We start from the raw sequence: 19,745 nt of genomic DNA on the forward strand, positions 1-19,745 counted from the left end.
ATGTGAACCAGAAAATGGACCAGTTAATTTCCCATTAACCTCTAGAACATAAGAAGAGGTCCACTGGATCAGACCAGAGGCTGATCTAGCCCAGCATCTCACTGCTGGACTATGGGAAGTCCAGACACAAGACATGGGCGCATTAGCCCTTCCTCTGATCCTGAATCACTGCTATCAGCCTCCAATAGCCTCAGGAATTTCTCTAATCTCCTTTGAACACTACCTCTTTGTTGTAGAGAATTCCATGGTTTAGCTATGCACAGCATGAAGAAGTCCTTCATGTCCCAACGTTCAGCTTTGTTTGATGGCCTCTTGTTCTGGTATCAGGGTGGGACTCCTCCGACGGGTAGAAAAACCGCTCTCTCTATTCGCTTTGGAACATGCCTTGGTATTACACCTACTCTGAACTAGGGTTTGATATCCTGACTTCTTCAGAAGGCCTTAACCATCGGTTCGGTCAAAATGGAAAACTCTAGTTAGCTTCCTGATTTGTTCTCTTCCTTGCACAAAGGTCCAAGATCTACACCTTTACTGATGCTGGAGCCAACGATGAGCACCTGAAAGATGAAGTCCAGGTCCTACTTGATTCATCCGGGTCTGAAGTGAATTGTTATCTCACAGGGTATTGCTCTAACCGGAAACGCAGAAGTATGTATAGCTCTTGGCAAGCAATGAGAAAGAGGGCGTTTTCATTGGTGGGAGAGCGTTCCACAAACAGAAAGGTGGGATCCTTGAGAAGTCAGCAGGCCCACCTCCCGACTTATGCCAATATAATTCTTCTCTGGTGATCATTTGTAGCCAAGTATGATGGTCTTCCATAAACACAGTTTTAACAATGAGTCCATAAGTGACTGTGGAGGCCAATTCTGGATCCACAGTGGTTTCCAGGTGGGAGTTGATCACAGTGAGGGTTTGCCAAACGTGCCTTCCTCTTAGCGCATTTCTCGTCCTGAGTTTGAGTGTCTTCGAAGCCCATGACACCTTTGGTAAAGACTGTTCTTCAATTGGAGCGCTCACAGGCCAGTGTTTCCCAGTTTTCGGTGTTTATACTACAATTTTTAAGATTTGCCTCAAGAGAATCTTTAAACCTCTTTTGTTGACCACCAGCATTACACTTTCCATTTTTAAGTTCGGAATAGAGTAGTTGCTTTGGAACACGATCATCAAGCATCTGCACAACATGACCAGTCCAGCGAAGTTGATGTTGAAGAATCATTGCTTCTACACTGGTGATCTTTGCTTCTTCCAGTACACTGGCATTAGACAGGCGAACCTTATAAGCAACTGCTGCCAAAACACCCACTGTGGTTTGCCTTTCCTCCTGTGAACACAGAAGAGGAGGAGGCCAGGTTTTGAGACAAAAACCCATCCTTTCTCTCCACAGGTGCTGCCGAAGAGGCTTCTGGGAGAAGCTATGCTAACATCTATGAAGAACTAGCTGCTTATTCCGGAGGCTTCTATGTGATGACCACCAAAGGCGAACTCGACCAGGTCTTGGGCATCATGGAGCTGTCTCTGAATGCCGCCCCGGTTACGGTGGCCCATAAGCAATTGGATGGGTCTCAGTGCTCCTTCCCTGTGGATGAGACCCTCACAGAAATCACAGTCTCTGTCAAGAGCTTGCACTCTTTGGATTTCACCATTACTGTGAGGCAACCTTCAGGTACAGCTTGTTCACAGAATGAAGCAGAGAGCTTTCCTGCTAAAGTATGGTGGGGGGAATGAAAATTGTGGAGAGTCTTGTGTGGTTTGCCATCTCATCCTCTACACAAATAATGGTGAACACTTTTTGGCCTGAGGGCTGTGTTTTGGGCTTTTGGGCTACCGTCCAGGGACTCCACGTCAGCGACAGGCAAAGCGAGAGGAGAGCATTGGCAGTAAATGTTACCTTTGTGCAGTTAAGAGAGCTTCTACACACATTCACAGGCCTACATCTCTATCAACCACCCAGGAAAATGAGGGGCATGATCAGAGTTCAAGAACATTTAAGCAAGAGGGGTGGGTACTCAAGGAAGGCATATCCTCCAACATGAAAATAGGGGACGTCTTATTCCATAATAATAATTTTATTATTTACACCCCGCCCATCTGACTGGATTTACCCCAGCCACTCTGGGGGCTGGCGGTGGTCCCACCAGACATCAGCTGCTCCAGCCCCCAGCAACAACCTGTGACGCTTGCCCTGGACATCAAAAAAGGGAATACCTAGGTGCACAATAGGGAATTTGAACCTGGGTGCCTCCTGTGCAAGTCTGACACTCTAGCCCAGGAATCCCCAAACTCTGCCCGCCTAGGTGTTTTGGGACTACCATTCCCACCATCCCTGACCACTGGTCCTGTTAGTTAGGGATGATGGGAGTTGTAGTCCCAAAACACCTGGAGGGCCGAGTTTGGAGGTTCCTGCTCTAGCCACTCTAGCCACCTGAATCATACTGGGATCTTTAAATCAAACTGGCTCTTTGGATTTAAGGGAAACCTGAAAAATAATAATAACCTATTTCAATAACCTAGATTATTGAAAATAAGGATTGTAAATGTTGAGTGTTTCTAATTTTCTTTTGTCATTTTTCTTTTTTCTGGATTTTTTTGAAAATTTTAATAAATATCTTTTTTTAAAAAAAAAAGAAAAAAATTATTATCATTTTGTTAAAAAAAGAAAGAAAGGAGAGAGAGGAGGAGAACATAACACTGTATTTATTTTTTAAAGAACTCACGTTTGTTTGCTGCAGGGTTTTCTTTATTATTAATCAGTTAATTTTTATTATTTTATTATTAACTAATTAATATTTTCCCGATTTCATGGGGGGACCCCCCCAAAGCATAATACAACAAATGTATGTTAAGGGGAAGGTATGTTGAGCATAACAACCAGCTGTGGTGCACATTCACCAGCCCTCATGGAGAATGTGCATACTTCCCAGTCAAATATACCGTATTTTTTGCTCTATAAGACTCACTTTTTGCCTCCTAAAAAGTAAGGGGAAATGTGTGTGCGTCTTATGGAGCGAATGCAGGCTGCGCAGCTATCCCAGAAGCCAGAACAGCAAGAAGGATTGCTGCTTTCACTGCGCAGTGATCCCTCTTGCTGTTCTGGCTTCTGAGATTCAGAATATTTTTTTTCTTGTTTTCCTCCTCCAAAAACTAGGTGCATCTTGTGGTCTGGTGCGTCTTATAGAGTGAAAAATACGGTACATAGTCTTCAACAGGGCTTGGAGAACTTGCATTTATTGAGGGTGTGAAGCAGGGGCAGTAAAGAGTGTGGCCAGAAGAGAGGTTATTGACCGTGGAGAGGGGCAGACAAGGAGGACTGCATTTGTCATTTGACATTCCCCCCCCCCCTGCTCTGCCCCTCCTGCAACCTTGTCTGTCTTTGTGTCATCCTGTGGCAGGTGTCTCGCCATCCACTCACACAGTGATCAACACAGCCAGCCACAAGATTGTGAAGGTGTCCCCCATCCCTGAGCGGGGCATGTGGACCGTGACTGTCTCTCCCAGTGGCTCCTACGAGGTGGAAATCGGAGGCAAGAGCTTGCTAGACATATCCTACCAGATTATGCAGAAGCAGAAAGAGTATGTGCTTCCGGTCCAGGGAAAACCTGTGAAAGGTAAGTTTGGGGGGATTTGAAGCAGCCATACTGAGGGCAGGGGTATCCGATGTTGCTGTTTAAGGCTTAAAAAGGGTAAAGGGACCCCTGACCCTTTACCCTTTGTCCAGTCATGGCCAACTCTGGGGTTGTGGCACTCATCTCACATTTATTGGCCAAGGAAGCCGGCGTACAGCTTCCGGGTCATGTGGCCAGCATGACTAAGCCGCTTCTGGCAAACCAGAGCAGCGCACGGAAACACCGTTTACCTTCCTGCCGGAGCGGTATCTATTTATCTACTTGCACTTTGAGGTGCTTTCGAACTGCTAGGTTGGCAGGAGCAGGGACCGAGCAACGGGAGCTCACCCCGTCGCGGGGATTCGAACCGCCAACCTTCTGATCGGCAAGTCCTAGGCTCTGTGATTTAACCCACAGCGCCACCCGCATCCCTGTTTAAGGCTTACAAAGCACCTAAAGAGTTGTACAGATAGTAAGGGCCAGAGGCTCTGGCTTCCTCCACTCTTAAGGGGGGCCGACGTCACGCAATATGCCAATGTAGCATGCGTAGGGCTGCCGTACGTCCAGGATTCAGCCCTCGTAAACAGCGTCCGGGTGGAAATTGCTGAAACGTCCAGGGAAATCCGGACGTATGGCAGCTCAGATCAATAGTGTAGTTTCTGGTGGTTTTCATTAAAAATAGCTCAAAAACTCAACAACTTTGGCCAACGAAAGCTCAACAACTTTTGTGTCTGGATTTTCACCTTTTGGAATATGGCAATAATGTGGCAACTCCAATGGCAACCCATGTCTAAAGTGTTTAATCCCCCCCCCCCCCGATTTTCGTCAAAAACTTCATTTTTTGGGGGGGGGGGAGATTTTGCAAAACAAGCTCAACAACATTGGCCCAAAGTTGAAATAATATGGCAACCCTAATTTATTTGGTAAGCCTGAGAAAAATAAAGGACAGACCGGAGATTAGTTTTGTTTATGGAAGCGTTGAACAGAGTCCGTCCCTGACCGATATGATTTTTGGAAGAGTACAAAACCCACACAGAGATACCAGTTTATGATCTGCTTGTGAAAATCATCAGAGATCGCAAAGAAAGGAATATAAGATAACAACAAGAAGAGAAAGGAAGTAACAAAGAACTATCTGGATTAAACTGGATAGAACTGACTAATTAAAGCAGGAAGATAAGTGATGCCTGTTTGGGACTCGTGCGGAGCTTGCTGTATGGGTACCCTCAACAAAATTTAAAATCTGGCTGTATAATTTGGAATTAATGTGATATGGATAATGTGATGTGATTGGCCTGTTAATAAAAATTATTTAGAAAAAAAGAAGAAATAATATGGCAACCCTAAGTATGCACAACTTTACTGCTCGATATTGAGGGGGCCCAGCCCCGTCCTTAAGAACTTCGGGGAGGGGGGGCAGCTGGCATGCCTGTTAAGGACACTCCCACACCTGTCATTTGCAGCATGTTTGCCATGTCCCATGCACTCATTTTTGGGTGTTCATCTGCATTACACTGAGCTGTAGTTTAACCTGCTCATCCCCTCTCCCCCAGTTATGCAGGTTCCCTGTTTGCAGGCTTAAAGGGATGGGGTTGGGGGGCAGGTTGGTGTCTCCTTTTGCCATGGTGTTCTTCCTAGAGCACCCGTGGGAGGTGCTATCTCCCAGTGATACTTTCCCCCCCTGGAAAAAAAAATTCATTTTATAACAAAAATAAACAATACAAACAGAAAAACAAACAATGCAAACAAATTCTTGTCTTATCCTTATTTTTTCTGAACATTGTTAGGTGAGCTTCCCCAAGTCCCCCCTATCTGGTTTTCATTTTACCTCATCTTTAGCAGTTTCATATATCATAATTTTTAACCATTTTTTACCATAAAAATCTTCACGTTTTATTGCTGACAAATAATACTATTCTCTTCTCCTTCTAACCCTACAGCCTATGTCCACTTCCAAAGCTATTCTAAGATTTTAATATTAACATGTTTTTTCAAATATTCTTTAAACTTCTTCCAATCTTCTTCCACCATCTCTTCTCTCTGGTCTCGGAGTCTCCCAGTCAGTTTGGCAAGTTCCATATAGTCCAAATATCTCCCAGTGACCCTTGGTCTGGATGAGCTCAGTGGTGTGTATTGGGACTGATGGACTTTTGTTGGGGACTGAAACCGGGAAAAGGGTGGGTGGAGTTTGGGAATCCAAAGGGTATATAAATATAGTTTATTTTACCTTTACTTTGCTTTGCTATTGGCATGGAAATGGGGAAAGACGTGGAAGGGAAACTTTTGGTCGACTTTAGGAAAATGATGTGTAAATTTGATTAAGTTAAAACATCTTTTAAAATGGTCTAAATTAAATGAAAATAAGGTTTGTAAATACAAATTGAGGAAATGGAGGAAAGAAGAAAAGTTAAATAATAATATGTCAGAATAAATTGAATTAAGTTAAAACTTCTCCATTTTAAGTAAACTAAGGATTTGCTGAACCAATAATTTAAATTAGAATACAAGAAGGGGAGGTGTGAGGAGGTCTGAGAAATAGGTTAAAAGAAAATAAGTATCTGAACCTATCAGGTGTTTTTAATTGTTCTTTTTTTAAGTTTGGGATTTTTGTATATATATTTTCTGTTTATTTTTATGTTTGTTGTTATATGTTTTGTTCTTTTTGAAAATGCTAATAAATATTCATTCAAAAAAATGGATGAGCTCAGTGGAGATACTGAAGTGATAGGTGGGGATTTCCAAGGATGTTCTTCTGAATTCCTGTATCTTTGTTCCAGGCTCCAACTATACTGTCTCGCTGAGGCTGGTGGGTGGGGCTAAAGGTGCCCAGGTCCAGCGCCTGGTCCCTATTTCTGGATTGGGGAACCCCCTAGACTCCATCACTTTGAACCAGACCTCTGATGCCCTTGGCAATGTCCTGGCTATTGCCCCTGTTTTCTTGCACACTCCGGTAAGTACCCTTTCCTCGTGTCATTTGCTAAAGACTGGTGCCAGTTGCAGGGCCGGCTCTACCATTGGGCAAGGGCAGGACCTCAGGTGCAGAACCAAATGCAGCTTTCCAGTACTCCTACTATGCTACTACCAAGACCTTCCCGGACTAACCCGGAGACAAATGTCAGGACACGGGTGGCGCTGTGGTCTAAACCACTGAGCCTCTTGGGCTTGCCGATCAGAAGGTTGGAGGTTCAAATTCCCGCGACGGGGTGAACTCCTGTTGCTCTGTCCCAGCTCCTGCCAACCTAGCAGTTCGAAAGCACACCAGTGCAAGTAGATAAATAGGTACCGCTGCGGCAGGAAGGTAAACAGCATTTCCATGCGCTCTAGTTTCCGTCACAGTGTCTCAGTAGCGGTTTAGTCCTGCTAGTCACATGACCCAGAAAGCTGTCTGTAGACTAAGGCCGGCTCCCTTAGCCTGAAAGCAAGATGAGCACCTCAACCTCATAGTCGCCTTTGACTGGACTTAACCATTCAGGGGTCCTATACACATACATACATATATATGATAAAAAGGTAAAGGGACCCCTGACCGTTATGTCCAGTCATGAACGACTCTGGGGTTGTGACGTTCATCTCGCTTTACTGGCTGAGGGAGCCAGTGTTTGTCCGCAGACAATTTTTCCCAGTCATGTGGCCAGCATCACTAAGCCGCTTCTGGCAAACCAGAGCAGCGCACAGAAACGCCGTTTACCTTCCCGCCAGAGTGGTACCTATTTATCTACTTGCACTTTGACGTGCTTTCGAACTGCTAGGTTGGCAGGAGCTGGGACAGAACAACAGGAGCTCACCCCGTTGCGGGGATTCGAACCGCCGACCTTCTGATTGGCAAGCCCAAGAGGCTCTGTGGTTTAGACCACAGCACCACCTGCGTCCAATATATATGATACTACTAGGAAAAGAAATGGTCGGGTATGAGGGGAGCTGTAGTCCAATGACTTCTGGAGGGCCACAGGTTCTCCTGCCCTGCTTTAAAATATCTTTAACAATAATTCTCTCTCCTCTACCTTCTAGACCACGCTGCTGAGTGTGGAAGGCCTGTCTCCAGAGAATCTGCCCTTTTCGCGAGTCAGCAGCTACCCCATCAGCACAGAGTCCGTGCAGATTCTACCTGTGCCGGACCAAAACAGTGAGTATGGTATTCAAAGGCAGACTGCCTCCAACAATGGAGGCAAAGCATTAGCTCTCATGACCAGTAGCAGCCACCTCCAACGGTGAGATGATGATGGTGGTGGTGATGATGATAATAATAAGAATAATAAGAATACAAATTTATTATTTGTACCCCGCTCATCGGGCTGGGTTTCCCCAGCCACTCTGGGCGGCTTCCAACAAAGATTAAAAATCTTCCAACAAAGATTAAAATGTCACACATTAAAAACTTCCCTGAACAGGGCTGTCTTCAGATGTCTTCTAAAAGTCAGATAGTTGTTTATTTCCTTGGCTTCTGATGGAAGGGCGTTCCACAGGGTGGGCGCCACTACCGAGAAGGCCCTCTGCCTGGTTCCCTGTGACCTCACTTCTTGCAGGGAGGGAACCGCCAGAAGGCCCTCAGAGCTGGACCTCAGCGTCCAGGCAGAAATCCACCCAGCCACTCTGGGCAGCCCCCACAGAATATGAAAAACACGATAAAACTTCAAACATTAAAAACTTCCCTAAACAGGGCTGCCTTCAGATGTCTTCTAAAAATCTGGTGGTTGTTTATTTCCTTGACATCTGGAGGGAGGGCGTTCCACAGGGTGGGCGCCACTACCAAGAAGACCCTCTGCCTGGTTCCCTACGACCTCACTTCTCGCAGGAAGGGAACCGCCAGAAGGCTCTCGGAGCTGGACCTCAGTGTCCGGGCAGAACGATGGGGGTGGAGACTCTCCTTCCGGGTGCTGAGAGTTGCTAGGTGCCCCCTATTCCCCCCCCCCCACATAGCTACAGAATGGTTTGACAACCAATGCGTCCTCCCAGGCTGAACGATGGGGTTGGAGACACTCCTTCTAGTATACTGGGCCGAGGCCCAGCTGCCAGTACCTACCCATGTTCTCCTATCTACCCAGGCACAATGGCACCTGGCGAAAGCCTGGAGGTCTCTGTCATGGTGGTGAACGAAGGGACAGCTGCCGCCTTCTCCTTTAAAGTCTGGGACGACTTTGGTTTCCTGGAGAGCTTTACACCGACGGAAAGTTTCCTAAATTCAGGAGAGAGCGTCGTCCTCAGGGCAACCTTCACGGCGCTTTTGAAGAACAGCAGCTTTACTTCCAGGTAGGACAGCATTGCTGTAACGGTCTGGAACAGGAGAGGCAGGTTGAAGTGGGACCATGGATGAGGTGCCAACATTTGGGAGGTCTGTGGGCAGGAAGCAGTAGTCTGAAGACCATGGGTAGGCAAACTAAGGCCCGGGTTGCCAGATCCAGCCCAATCGCCTTCTAAATCCGGCGCACGGACGTCCCAGGAATCAGCGTGTTTTTACATGAGTAGAATGTGTCCTTTTATTTAAAATGCATCTCTGGGTTATTTGTGGGGCATAGGAATTCGTTCATTTCCCCAAAATATATATATATATATATATATATATATATATATATATATATATATATATATATATATATATATATTCCGGCCCCCTACAAGGTCTGAGGGACAGTGGACCGGCCCCCTGCTGAAAAAGTTTGCTGACCCCTGCTCAAGACGGACCAACTTTGATGGTGTCAGTCTTCAGGGAATTCTATCCCTCCCCCCGGTAGCAGCAAGAAGCAGAGAAAAACAAGGAAGAGTCCTTACAAATGAGTTTATTCAGTGATCACAGCGAGAGACAAAGGAATGCAGTCTGCCTCCAGATAATGGCGTTGCTCCGAATTCCTCCCCACTTCCTTCCTAGCAACAGCACTTCCCCTTACGGTGACTGACAGGGGCTAATTGACTGTGACTCCTTTGCTCTTGCACTCTCAATGAACGCCATGATCTGGGAGAAGCGGGGTCAGAAACACTCCCCAGTGATAACTTGTCAGCTGGCTGCTCTGTCTCTGTCTCTCCCCCCCCCCCTTCTCCCAACACCTCCCAACTCTTCTGTTCATAGCTGTCAACATTTCCCTTTTTTTAAGGGAAATTCCCTTATTCCGAATAGGATTCCTTGCAAGAAAAGGGAAAAGTTGACAGCTATGCTTCTGTTTGCCTGTCTCTGAGCTGTGATCTTCCTCAAACCACTGCTGTAATTCAATACGGGGCTACCTTGGTTCTCGAACAAATCGGCTCCCAAATGCCACAAACCCAGAAGTAAGTGTTCTGGTTTGCGAACGTTTTTCAGAGGTCGAATGTCCGGCGCGGCTTCCACTTGAGTGCAGGAAGCTCCTGCAGCCAATCGGAAGCCGCGCCTTGGTTTTTGAACGGTTTCGGGAGTCGAACGGACTCCCGGAATGGATTAAGTTCGAGAACCAAGGTTCCACTGTACTGCCTTCCTCTTCTCTGGAAGCTTCAGGAGAGGGGGGTGGATCGCCACCATTCAGTGCCGGATTTACGTCCAGTCATACCTCGGGTTACAGATGCTTCAGGAAAGGGTTACTTCCGGGTTTCGGCAGTCGCACATGCGCAGAAGCTCTAAATCGTGCTTTGCACATGCGCAAAAGCGCCGAATTGCAACCCGCGTGTGCACAGACACGCCACTGCAGGTTGCGAATGCTGCAGGTTGCGAACGTGCATCCCGCACGGATCACGTTTGCAACGCAAGCATCCACTAAACAAGCTAAACAAGCTATAGCTTAGGGCCCCACTCTCTTGGGGGCTCCCCAAAAAAATTAAAGAAAAAAAACTGGAGGTACATTTACAAAATATAAGATAAAAAACAAATAAAATAAAACCTACATACAGCAACACTGTTTTGTTTTGTGTTGTGTAGGCTCCTATGATGTAAGGAATGGGCCCCACCTGCTGGCCTGCTCCCTAAAATATTACTGGTTTGCTCATTTCTATATATAGGGTGCCTACATTCTGCATGGACCGGTTGCATGGCAACATGTGCAAATGGCTTGAGATACCTGTTAGGTCCATAAATTACCATATAGCATATATTGAACACAAAACAACAGTGACAATTTGTTGTTGACAAAGGACAGCTGGACATAGAAAGGGTCCCATTACCTTCAGTAGCTTAGGGCCTCGTCAAACCTAAATCCGGCCCTGCCACCATTCTTCTTCAATCTTGTCCCCTTCAGATATTCCCTGCCAGATGGGCACAAACAGGTTACAGGTTGCTGTATCCCTAATCAGACCATCAGTCCATCCAGCTCAGTATTTCTACACTGGCTGGCAGCAGCTCTCCAGGCTTTCTTTTCCAGCCCAACCTGAAGATGATTGAGCCTGGGACCTTCTGAATGCAAAGCAACTGCTCTATTGCTGAGACACAGCTTTTCCCTCGATGCACTTTAGGGCCATAGGAAGCTGCCTCACACAGCGTCAGGCCAATGGCCAGTCCAGGTCAATACTGGCTGCCCTGACCCACGGTGGCTCTCCTGGGTTTCAGGCAGGAAATATTCCCAGCCCTGCCAGGAGATGCCAGGGTTTCGCCCATGCAGAGTGAATGCTCTGCTGATGAGCAATGGCTCTTACCTGGCTAAGGGGGGGGGGGGGAGCTGGTGCCAAGACTTATGGATTCCCTTGGCAAGGAAAGGCCCTCCAGATGTTTATGGCTGCAACCTCCATTCGCCACAGCCAGCATGGAGAGTTATAGTCCAAAATACCTGGAGGTTGCCAGGTTGTTGATAGCTATGCTGAACTACCCCTTCTCATCTACACTCCTTAAGGTAAAGGTAAAGGGACCCCTGGCCATTAGGTCCAGTCATGACCGACTCTGGGGTTGCAGCGTTCATCTCGCTTTATTGGCTGAGGGAGCCGGCTTACAGCTTCCGGGTCATGGGGCCAGCATGACGAAGCCGCTTCTGGCGAACCAGAGCAGCGCACGGAAATGCTGTTTACCTTCCCGCCGGAGTGGTACCTATTTATCTACTTGCACTTTGACGTGCTTTCGAACTGCTAGGTTGGCAGGAGCAGGGACCAAGCAACAGGAGCTCACCCCGTCGCGGGGATTCGAACCGCCGACTTTCTGATCGGCAAGTCCTAGGCTCTGTGGTTTAACCCACAGCGCCACTCCTTACCCCCCCCCATGCACTCTGTTCATCATTACCTAATGTTCTTTCAGCACTGCAACGTTCACAGCTAAAAGCTCAGCAACTCAAAACTACCTGAGACTGCCCATCACTGTCATTTCTGAAAATGATACGGTGAGTTCTCACTCCACGTTGATTATTCACTAATATGTGATAGTCAGTGAAGAATTGCCTGCTGCCTAAGCATGTAAAAATGGATGATTTTCTTTTCTGCCCTGCTGTCCCGTCCCCCCACTGCAATTCATCTTCCACTGCCCCAAATTATGTTATTTGTCTCTCAGTCTGTTGCGGTGAAATTATGTAGCTTACGTAATTTGCATAATTAATTTTGCAGGTTACGTAAGTTATGTTGTCGTCATGTTACTCCACCCCCATTCATTTAAAATGCAAAGGAAACACAATCCAAATTGGGGGGGGGGGGCGGTTGTGGGAGAGACATAATCAATTACATATTTTTTATGGACTGAAAGCAACAACAACAGTGAATACCAATCTTATTTGCTGTATTGATTTTTGCTCCAGATATGGGACAAATAAGTGAACACCTGCAGTTTCCGCTCCCATTTCTATTATTGTGTGAATTCTCTTACATTCCCAAATGCCTCCCAGTTTGAGAAATGTTGTTGTTTAGCTGTTTAGTCGTGTCCGACTCTTCGTGACCCCCTGGACCAGAGCACACCAGGCACTTCTGTTCCACTGCCTCCTGCAGTTTGGTCAAACGCATGCTGGTAGCTTCGAGAACACTGTCCAACCATGTTGTCCTCTGTCGTCCCCTTCTCCTCGTGCCCTCCATCTTTCCCAACATCAGGGGCTTTTCCAGGGAGTCTTCTCTTCTCATGAGGTGGCCAAAGTATTGGAGACTCAGCTTCAGGATCTGTCTTTCCAGTGAGCACTCAGGGCTGATTTCCTTAAGAATGGATAGGTTTGATCTTCTTGCAGTCCAAGGGACTCTCAAGAGTCTCCTCCAGCACCATAATTCAAAGGCATCAATTCTTTGGCGATCAGCCCTTTTTAATCTGTGTGTGTGTTTTTTAAATAAAAATCTGCATGCAAATTTGTATTTAAACATACACACACACACATGCATATATAAAGATATATATATGCATGTATTTAAATCTATATAATGTCTAAATACAAATTTGCATGCAATTGTTTTTTTAAAACACACACATTAATGTGAAAATGGGACTTATGAACACATGTGAAACTGACATAGACAAGCAATAGACTGATTGATCCATCTGCCGTTCAACAGTTGCCAACGTGGTGCCCTCCAGACTATAATTCTCATCAGCCTCCATCAGCATGGCCAATAGTCAGGAGTTGTGTGTATTGTAGTCCACCGAGAGAGCACCGTGTTGGCTACCCAATTCCTAGCAGAAAGTGGTCTTTACAGATGGCTACTCTTGGTTCTTCCTAACCAACCTGTGCTCCATCCAAACAGAAAACTGATGAGATCCCACCAAACCACGCGCTTCTAGACCTTTACATGCCTTGTGTCAGCAAATTCCAGCACAAGCCTACCTGCTCTCGGCACATTTGGAAAATGAGGTTCTCTGCAATGGATAATCACAGCGCTGTCACCGTCCAAATCAGTGCAAATCCTTCTGGTCTATCCTGCAGCCCACGGGGGACTGATGGCAGCAAGGAAGTCATGTGTCACTATCAGTATGTATATCCGGTTTCTAGAAATCTGATGGCATGGTGCAGAAAATGACCACTGATCATGGAGCTCCACAGCAGAGGCTGATTCCTGTTTACCTCTGCTTGCTTGCTTTTTATTATTATTATTTGCATTTTATTTATTTGTTAACATTCTTATATTACATTGGTAAACGTTGTCATATTACATTAGAGGACTTATAATATAATTTCCAAGATGTATACAAAAATTATATACAAATTTTATATACCTAGAAAGAACAAAAACAATTCCCCCCCAAAATCATATACATACCAACACACTAGACTTCCTGTCTATCCCGTTGTCTATTCCTTTTTTACAAATGAATGTACTCTTATTATTGTATATTTCTTTACATTTTATCTAATACATTCCTATATCAATATGTGCTCTTAGTCTTATATCTCAACTCAGTCCCACTCCAACATCAATCAAATGCTAGCATAGATAGCGAACCTTTACAGTGGTACCTCGGGTTACATACGCTTCAGGTTACATACACTTCAGGTTACAGACTCCACTAGCCCAGAAATAGTGCTTCAGATTAAGAACTTTGCTTCAGGATGAGAACAGAAATCGTGCTCCACCTGCTTGCCTGGGGCTGATGGGAAATGTAGTCCAAAACATCTGGAGAGCACTGAGTTGGCAAAGGCCCTTATAAAGCACCATCAGCTTCTCCCTTAATTGACTCTTTAACTAGATATTTCCTTCACTGCGGCCACAACGTTAGCGAATCAGCTCTTGTCATTTTTTGTACTCTGCCTATAGAACCTTTTATGATCAATTTGTCCTTTAAAAAAGAAATATTAAAAATAACAGTTGCACTATTCGGGGGGGGGGGGGAGAATGAAAGAGTAATTTCTAGTAGTGAAAGAAGTGGGAGCTCTGCTGAATGGGAATTGCTTCTGAATAAACATATATTAAGAACCAGCCCTTGGGAGTGGGCTTTTGGGGAGTGTGATTTGAAAGACAATTGCAGGTCTAAAATTGTGTTTTATTTACAGTGGTACCTCAGGTTACATACGCTTCAGGTTACAGACTCCACTAACCCAGAAATAGTGCTTCAGGTTAAGAACTTTGCTTCAGGATGAGAACAGAAATCGCGTGGCGGCAGCGGGAGGCCCCATTAGCTAAAGTGGTGTTTCAGGTTAAGAACAGTTTCAGGTTAAGAACGGACATCCAGAACGAATTAAGTTCTTAACCTGAGGTACCACTGTACTGTATTTTTGAACATATGTTTTATATCTATCCCACTTTCCCATAAATTTTTGTTTTGAATTGCCTCTCAGGGTATTTGTTAACTGCGCCATTTCAGCAAATTCTTGTAGCTTGTAACGCCAATCCGTTATTGTCGGGGCTTCTTGTTCCTTCCGCCCCTTTGCCACCAAAGTCCGAGCTGCGGCCGTTGCATATAAGAATACCTCCCTAAAGGCCTTCGGGAAGTCCCTGAAAACAATGCTTGCTTTCTTTTCAACTAATGTTAACAATATTTCCCCATTGTTGTATATAGGGTGGGGGGTTTTGCATATCGTGAGACCATGACCTCTGAATCACACGCCCATCAGAGCTTCCCTTCCTCTCATCTTAGGCTTATCGGCCTTGTGTCTTCTTTTGTAGGTCGAACTGCTGTTCTCCTTATGCAGAATTCCTGATCAGCGATGAAAACGGGAACACAAACACTTTTACTGTAGACTACAGACGGTCCCGTCCTGCCGCCGCCTCATAAACCTACAACAGGTATAACACGCTGTCTGTTGGTCCTTCTAGTGCAGTCATTGAATCTGAACAGTAGCAGCAGCTCTCCAATGTTTGGGGCAATGTTCCCTTCCAGTAACTGTAGGGATAGGGGAGGATCCCAGCTCAGTGTGCATTTAAAGGCTTTCCTTTAAATTCACACTTTCCGAAACAATGCACACAAAACTGAAACACAGCTACCCGTGAGGAGTCATACGTGCCTGAATTTTGCAACGCACTTCTCCAGACAAAAAATGTTGGCAGAAATGCATGTATTACAGCACCTCGGGTTACAAACGCTTCAGGTTACAGACTCCGCTAACCCGGAAGTAGTACCTCAGATTAAGAACTTTACCTCAGGATGAGAACAGAAATCGTGTGGCGGCAGTGTGGCGGCAGCGGGAGGCCCCCTTAGCTAAAGTGGTACCTCAGGTTAAGAACAGTTTCAGGTTAAGAACGGACCTCTGGAACGAATTGTTCTTAACCAGAGGTACCACTGTATTAGGGGAAAGTGTATGGGGAAAGGATACATGCAAAACATTCAAAAATACATTTTATTAGGGGGAACTCTATATAATGTAAAAACCGCACACAAACATGCGCATTGTTATATAGTGGGAAAGATGGACGAAGGACACAGCTCTGTTAGATTCACAGCTCTTTATTACAGCAATTAGAACTGTGTGGTGCAGTGGTTAAGAGCGGTAGTCACGTAATCTGGGGAACCGGGTTCGTGTCTCCGCTCCTCCACATGCAGCTGCTGGGTGACCTTGGGCCAGTCACACTTCTTTGAAGTCCCTCAGCCGCACTCACCTCACAGAGTGTTTGTTGTGGGGGAGGAAGGGAAAGGAGATTGTTAGCCGCTTTGAGACTCCTGAAGGGGAGTGAAAGGCGGGATATCAAATCCAAACTCTTCTTCTTCTTCTTCTTCTTCTCTTGGAGTCAGACTCAGCGCAGCCTAGCTGGCTGTTTTATATAATACTAAGTAACTTGTAACAGTAACAACTCCCAACTAGCTAACCAATCAGAGAGCGACAGTTCTCGATCCTTCATATGCATACTGGTGGCCCTGAGTGAGAACTGCAGCTAATCTTATTACATAACACGCATATTAGGAGAAAAATCCACCAAATGCTGGTGAATTTTCATGGATTCAATCATTATTCACAAATCACTGCAAACATGTGGAGAACTTAATTTAAGACTGGGGGGAAATGAGAAAGAAGAAGAATGGACAGTTCTGTTCTTCCCTGTTAGATTAAAGGTAAAGGTACCCCTGCCCGTACGGGCCAGTCTTGACAGGCTCTGGGGTTGTGCGCCCATCTCACTCAAAAGGCCAGGGGCCAGCGCTGTCCGGAGACACTTCCGGGTCACGTGGCCAGCATGACAAAGCTGCATCTGGCAATCCAGAGCCGCACACGGAACGCCGTTTACCTTCCCGCTAGTAAGCGGTCCCTATTTATCTATTTGCACCCGGGAGTGCTTTCGAACTGCTAGGTTGGCAGGCGCTGGGACCGAACAACAGGAGCGCACCCCGCCGCGGGGATTCGAACCGCCGACCTTTCGATCGGCAAGCCCTAGGCGCTGAGGCTTTTACCCACAGCGCCACCCGCGTCCCCCCTGTTAGATTAGGTTGCAGCTAAAAACTAGGACTCCATGGTTCTCAGTGAGAAGAATGGATCCCAATGGGACAGGGAAGGGACATCATCTGCTTGGCCTGCTCCCAAACTAGCTGTTTTCTTTGGAACTGATATCACCATTTGGACAGGGAAATAAGAGAGCATGACTGCCAAAAGCATTGCACTGGACCGGAGTGGGGATCCTCAGGCCCAAGGGCTGGAGGTGATCTTTCAAACCTTTCTACCTGGCCCCGAGAGTGTAGGTTCAGGAGACAAAATGTAAGTATTAAAAAGGAGAATTCCTGGATGCTAAGATCCAGGTTTGGGGCAAGCACTCTTTGGTGAGGGAACCCCAGCAGAGATTTGAAATCACTAAATGTACCACGAGGTGAAGTGTGGAAATATAGGCTGTTAGACCAACGCACACGTTGAGCTTCTCAGGTAGGCAGAGGGAACAAAGGCTTGATTGCCTAGTCTCTCCCGAGGTGAACTAAACCTGGCAGGACAGCTTGCTCTATGGTTTTAACCCCTTCATGCATTAATTAGAGTTAAGCATGTTGGTTATATGTTATCCCACAGACAGCTCTCTCCAGAAGCCAGTCCCCTCACTGGCCCTGCTTCGCCCCATACCTGCTTGCCTGGGGCTGATGGGAAATGTAGTCCAAAACATCTGGAGAGCACTGAGTTGGCAAAGGCCCTTATAAAGCACCATCAGCTTCTCCCTTAACTGACTCTTTAACTAGATATTTCCTTCACTGCGGCCACAACGTTAGCGAATCAGCTCTTGTCATTTTTTGTACTCTGCCTATAGAACCTTTTATGATCAATTTGTCCTTTAAAAAAGAAATATTAAAAATAACAGTTGCACTATTCGGGGGGGGGGGGAGAATGAAAGAGTAATTTCTGCTAGTGAAAGAAGTGGGAGCTCTGCTGAATTGGAATTGCTTCTGAATAAACATATATTAAGAACCAGCCCTTGGGAGTGGGCTTTTGGGGAGTGTGATTTGAAGTACAATTGCAGGTCTAAAATTGTGTTTTATTTACAATGGTACCTCAGGTTACATACGCTTCAGGTTACAGACTCCACTAACCCAGAAATAGTGCTTCAGGTTAAGAACTTTGCTTCAGGATGAGAACAGAAATCGCGTGGCGGCAGCGGGAGGCCCCATTAGCTAAAGTGGTGCTTCAGGTTAAGAACAGTTTCAGGTTAGGAACGGACCTCCGGAACGAATTAAGTACTTAACCCGAGGTACCACTGTACAGATCTAGTTGCTGCTGAATGACAGCAGAGAGGCCGTGTGGTATAATGGCGATTGTGCTAAACTAGGACATGGGAAACTAGGGTTCAAATCCCTTTATATAAATATAATAATATTTTTTTAAAAAAAAAAACATTAAAAGGAGTTAGTGAGGGAATAACTCCAACCGCATAAGGAGTTAGCAGAGGAACAGGAGGGCTGGGAGTCAGCAGAGTTGCTATCTTTTTCTCTCGACAGAAGCTCTGTGCCCAGCTGACTGGCAGAAATTCAACAGAAGCAGCTTCTCCCATTGCTGCTTCTCTAGGTCAGAGTTCAAGCTGGACCTTGAACTACGGAAGAAGCAAAGGACATATGTGGCACCCCTAAAGTCCTCCCCGGATCTGGGGATTTGAGAGAGGGAGGACACTGACAGATACCTTGATGCTTTTCATGCAGAAATTCTTTTTTTCTCTTTCTCTCTCTCCTAACAGCTGAACTGCATTATATGACTATCACAAAAGGCAATAAGCTTTGGAGAGTCACATTTCTGGTTTCGTGGTGCCATTTGAATCGGGAAGGAGATACTATCCAGATGTTAAACTGCCAAGTGGTGATCCAGCTACATTGGCAGCCTCCATTACACCCACAGCCAAATAAAACAAACTTCAGAAAGCACTTGTGCCTGTGTTTACCTTCACTGTTAAGAATAATGGGCATGTCTGCAGTCTATACTAACAAAGCATCCATCAGTTTGATGAGCCAGAATTTCTGGGCCCATAGCATATATTGGTCCCTCCAAACGACCTGTTTATTAAGCATTCCTCATGATTTGCTTGCACAAAGCTTACGGGGAACTTCGATTGCATCTGGCGGCCTTCATCTTGAGTTGTTTACAGAGGTTATACAACAATAAGCACCCCGGTTTTCTTGCGGGGTGTTTACACCGTTTCTCGTTAATCATTCCTCCCTCCCACACTTTTCAAGGCTACCCCCCACCCTTTCACTTTCCAAACCACAGAAAGTCTATCTCTCTTTTAAAAGTGGGTTTCTTGCACTGGGGCAACAGAACACTTTAATTGCATAAACTTTAATTTTCCACTATGTGCTTGCCTCTTGGACTGAGGGCTGGTATTCCTGTGTGCACATATATATATCATGCTGATGTCAGAAGCACTAGCCAATCAGCATCACTCACATCCACCTTCTTCTGCAAAATTGCAGAACCATTATTTGAAGAGCTCAGCCTTAGAGAACAGGCGTCTGCAACCTCAAGCTCAGAGTACATTTCCGAGCACAATTCAAAGTGTTGGTGCTGACCTTTAAAGCCCTAAATGGCCTCAGCCCTGTATACCTGAAGGAGCATCTCCACCCTCATCATTCTGCCCGGACGCTGAGGTCCAGCGCCGAGGGCCTTCTGGCAGTTCCCTCACTGCGAGAAGCAAAGCTACAGGGAACCAGGCAGAGGGCCTTCTTGGTAGTGGCGCCCGCCCTGTGGAATGGCCTCCCATCAGATGTCAAAGAGATAAACAACTACCTGACATTTAGAAGACATCTGAAGGCAGCCCTGTTCAGGGAAGTTTTTAATGTGTGACATTTTGATGTATTTTTAATCTTTGTTGGAAGCCGCCCAGAGTGGCTGGGGAAAGCCAGCCAGATGGGGAGGGTACAAATAATAATAATAATAATAATAATAATAATAATAATAATAATAATAATTATTA

General features: G+C 45.8%; 1 protein-coding gene across 1 annotated transcript in view; it reads left to right on the forward strand.

The window, feature by feature from the left end:
* Nucleotides 1-18,699, forward strand: part of LOC114592057 (von Willebrand factor A domain-containing protein 7-like) — a 29,261-nt gene extending 10,562 nt beyond the window's left edge. Inside the window, exons 9-18 of the mRNA XM_028719891.2 lie at nucleotides 512-648; nucleotides 1,385-1,663; nucleotides 3,390-3,605; nucleotides 6,380-6,552; nucleotides 7,611-7,725; nucleotides 8,645-8,849; nucleotides 11,779-11,860; nucleotides 13,194-13,417; nucleotides 15,051-15,170; nucleotides 18,516-18,699. Of these exons, the coding sequence (XP_028575724.2) occupies nucleotides 512-648; nucleotides 1,385-1,663; nucleotides 3,390-3,605; nucleotides 6,380-6,552; nucleotides 7,611-7,725; nucleotides 8,645-8,849; nucleotides 11,779-11,860; nucleotides 13,194-13,417; nucleotides 15,051-15,159 (1,540 nt within the window). The 3' untranslated portion in view covers nucleotides 15,160-15,170; nucleotides 18,516-18,699. The remainder of the gene's footprint in view (nucleotides 1-511; nucleotides 649-1,384; nucleotides 1,664-3,389; nucleotides 3,606-6,379; nucleotides 6,553-7,610; nucleotides 7,726-8,644; nucleotides 8,850-11,778; nucleotides 11,861-13,193; nucleotides 13,418-15,050; nucleotides 15,171-18,515) is intronic.
* Nucleotides 18,700-19,745: the final 1,046 nt, after the last annotated feature.

This window comes from Podarcis muralis, chromosome 2 (genome assembly GCF_964188315.1).
Source record: "Podarcis muralis chromosome 2, rPodMur119.hap1.1, whole genome shotgun sequence".
NCBI lineage: Eukaryota > Metazoa > Chordata > Lepidosauria > Squamata > Lacertidae > Podarcis > Podarcis muralis.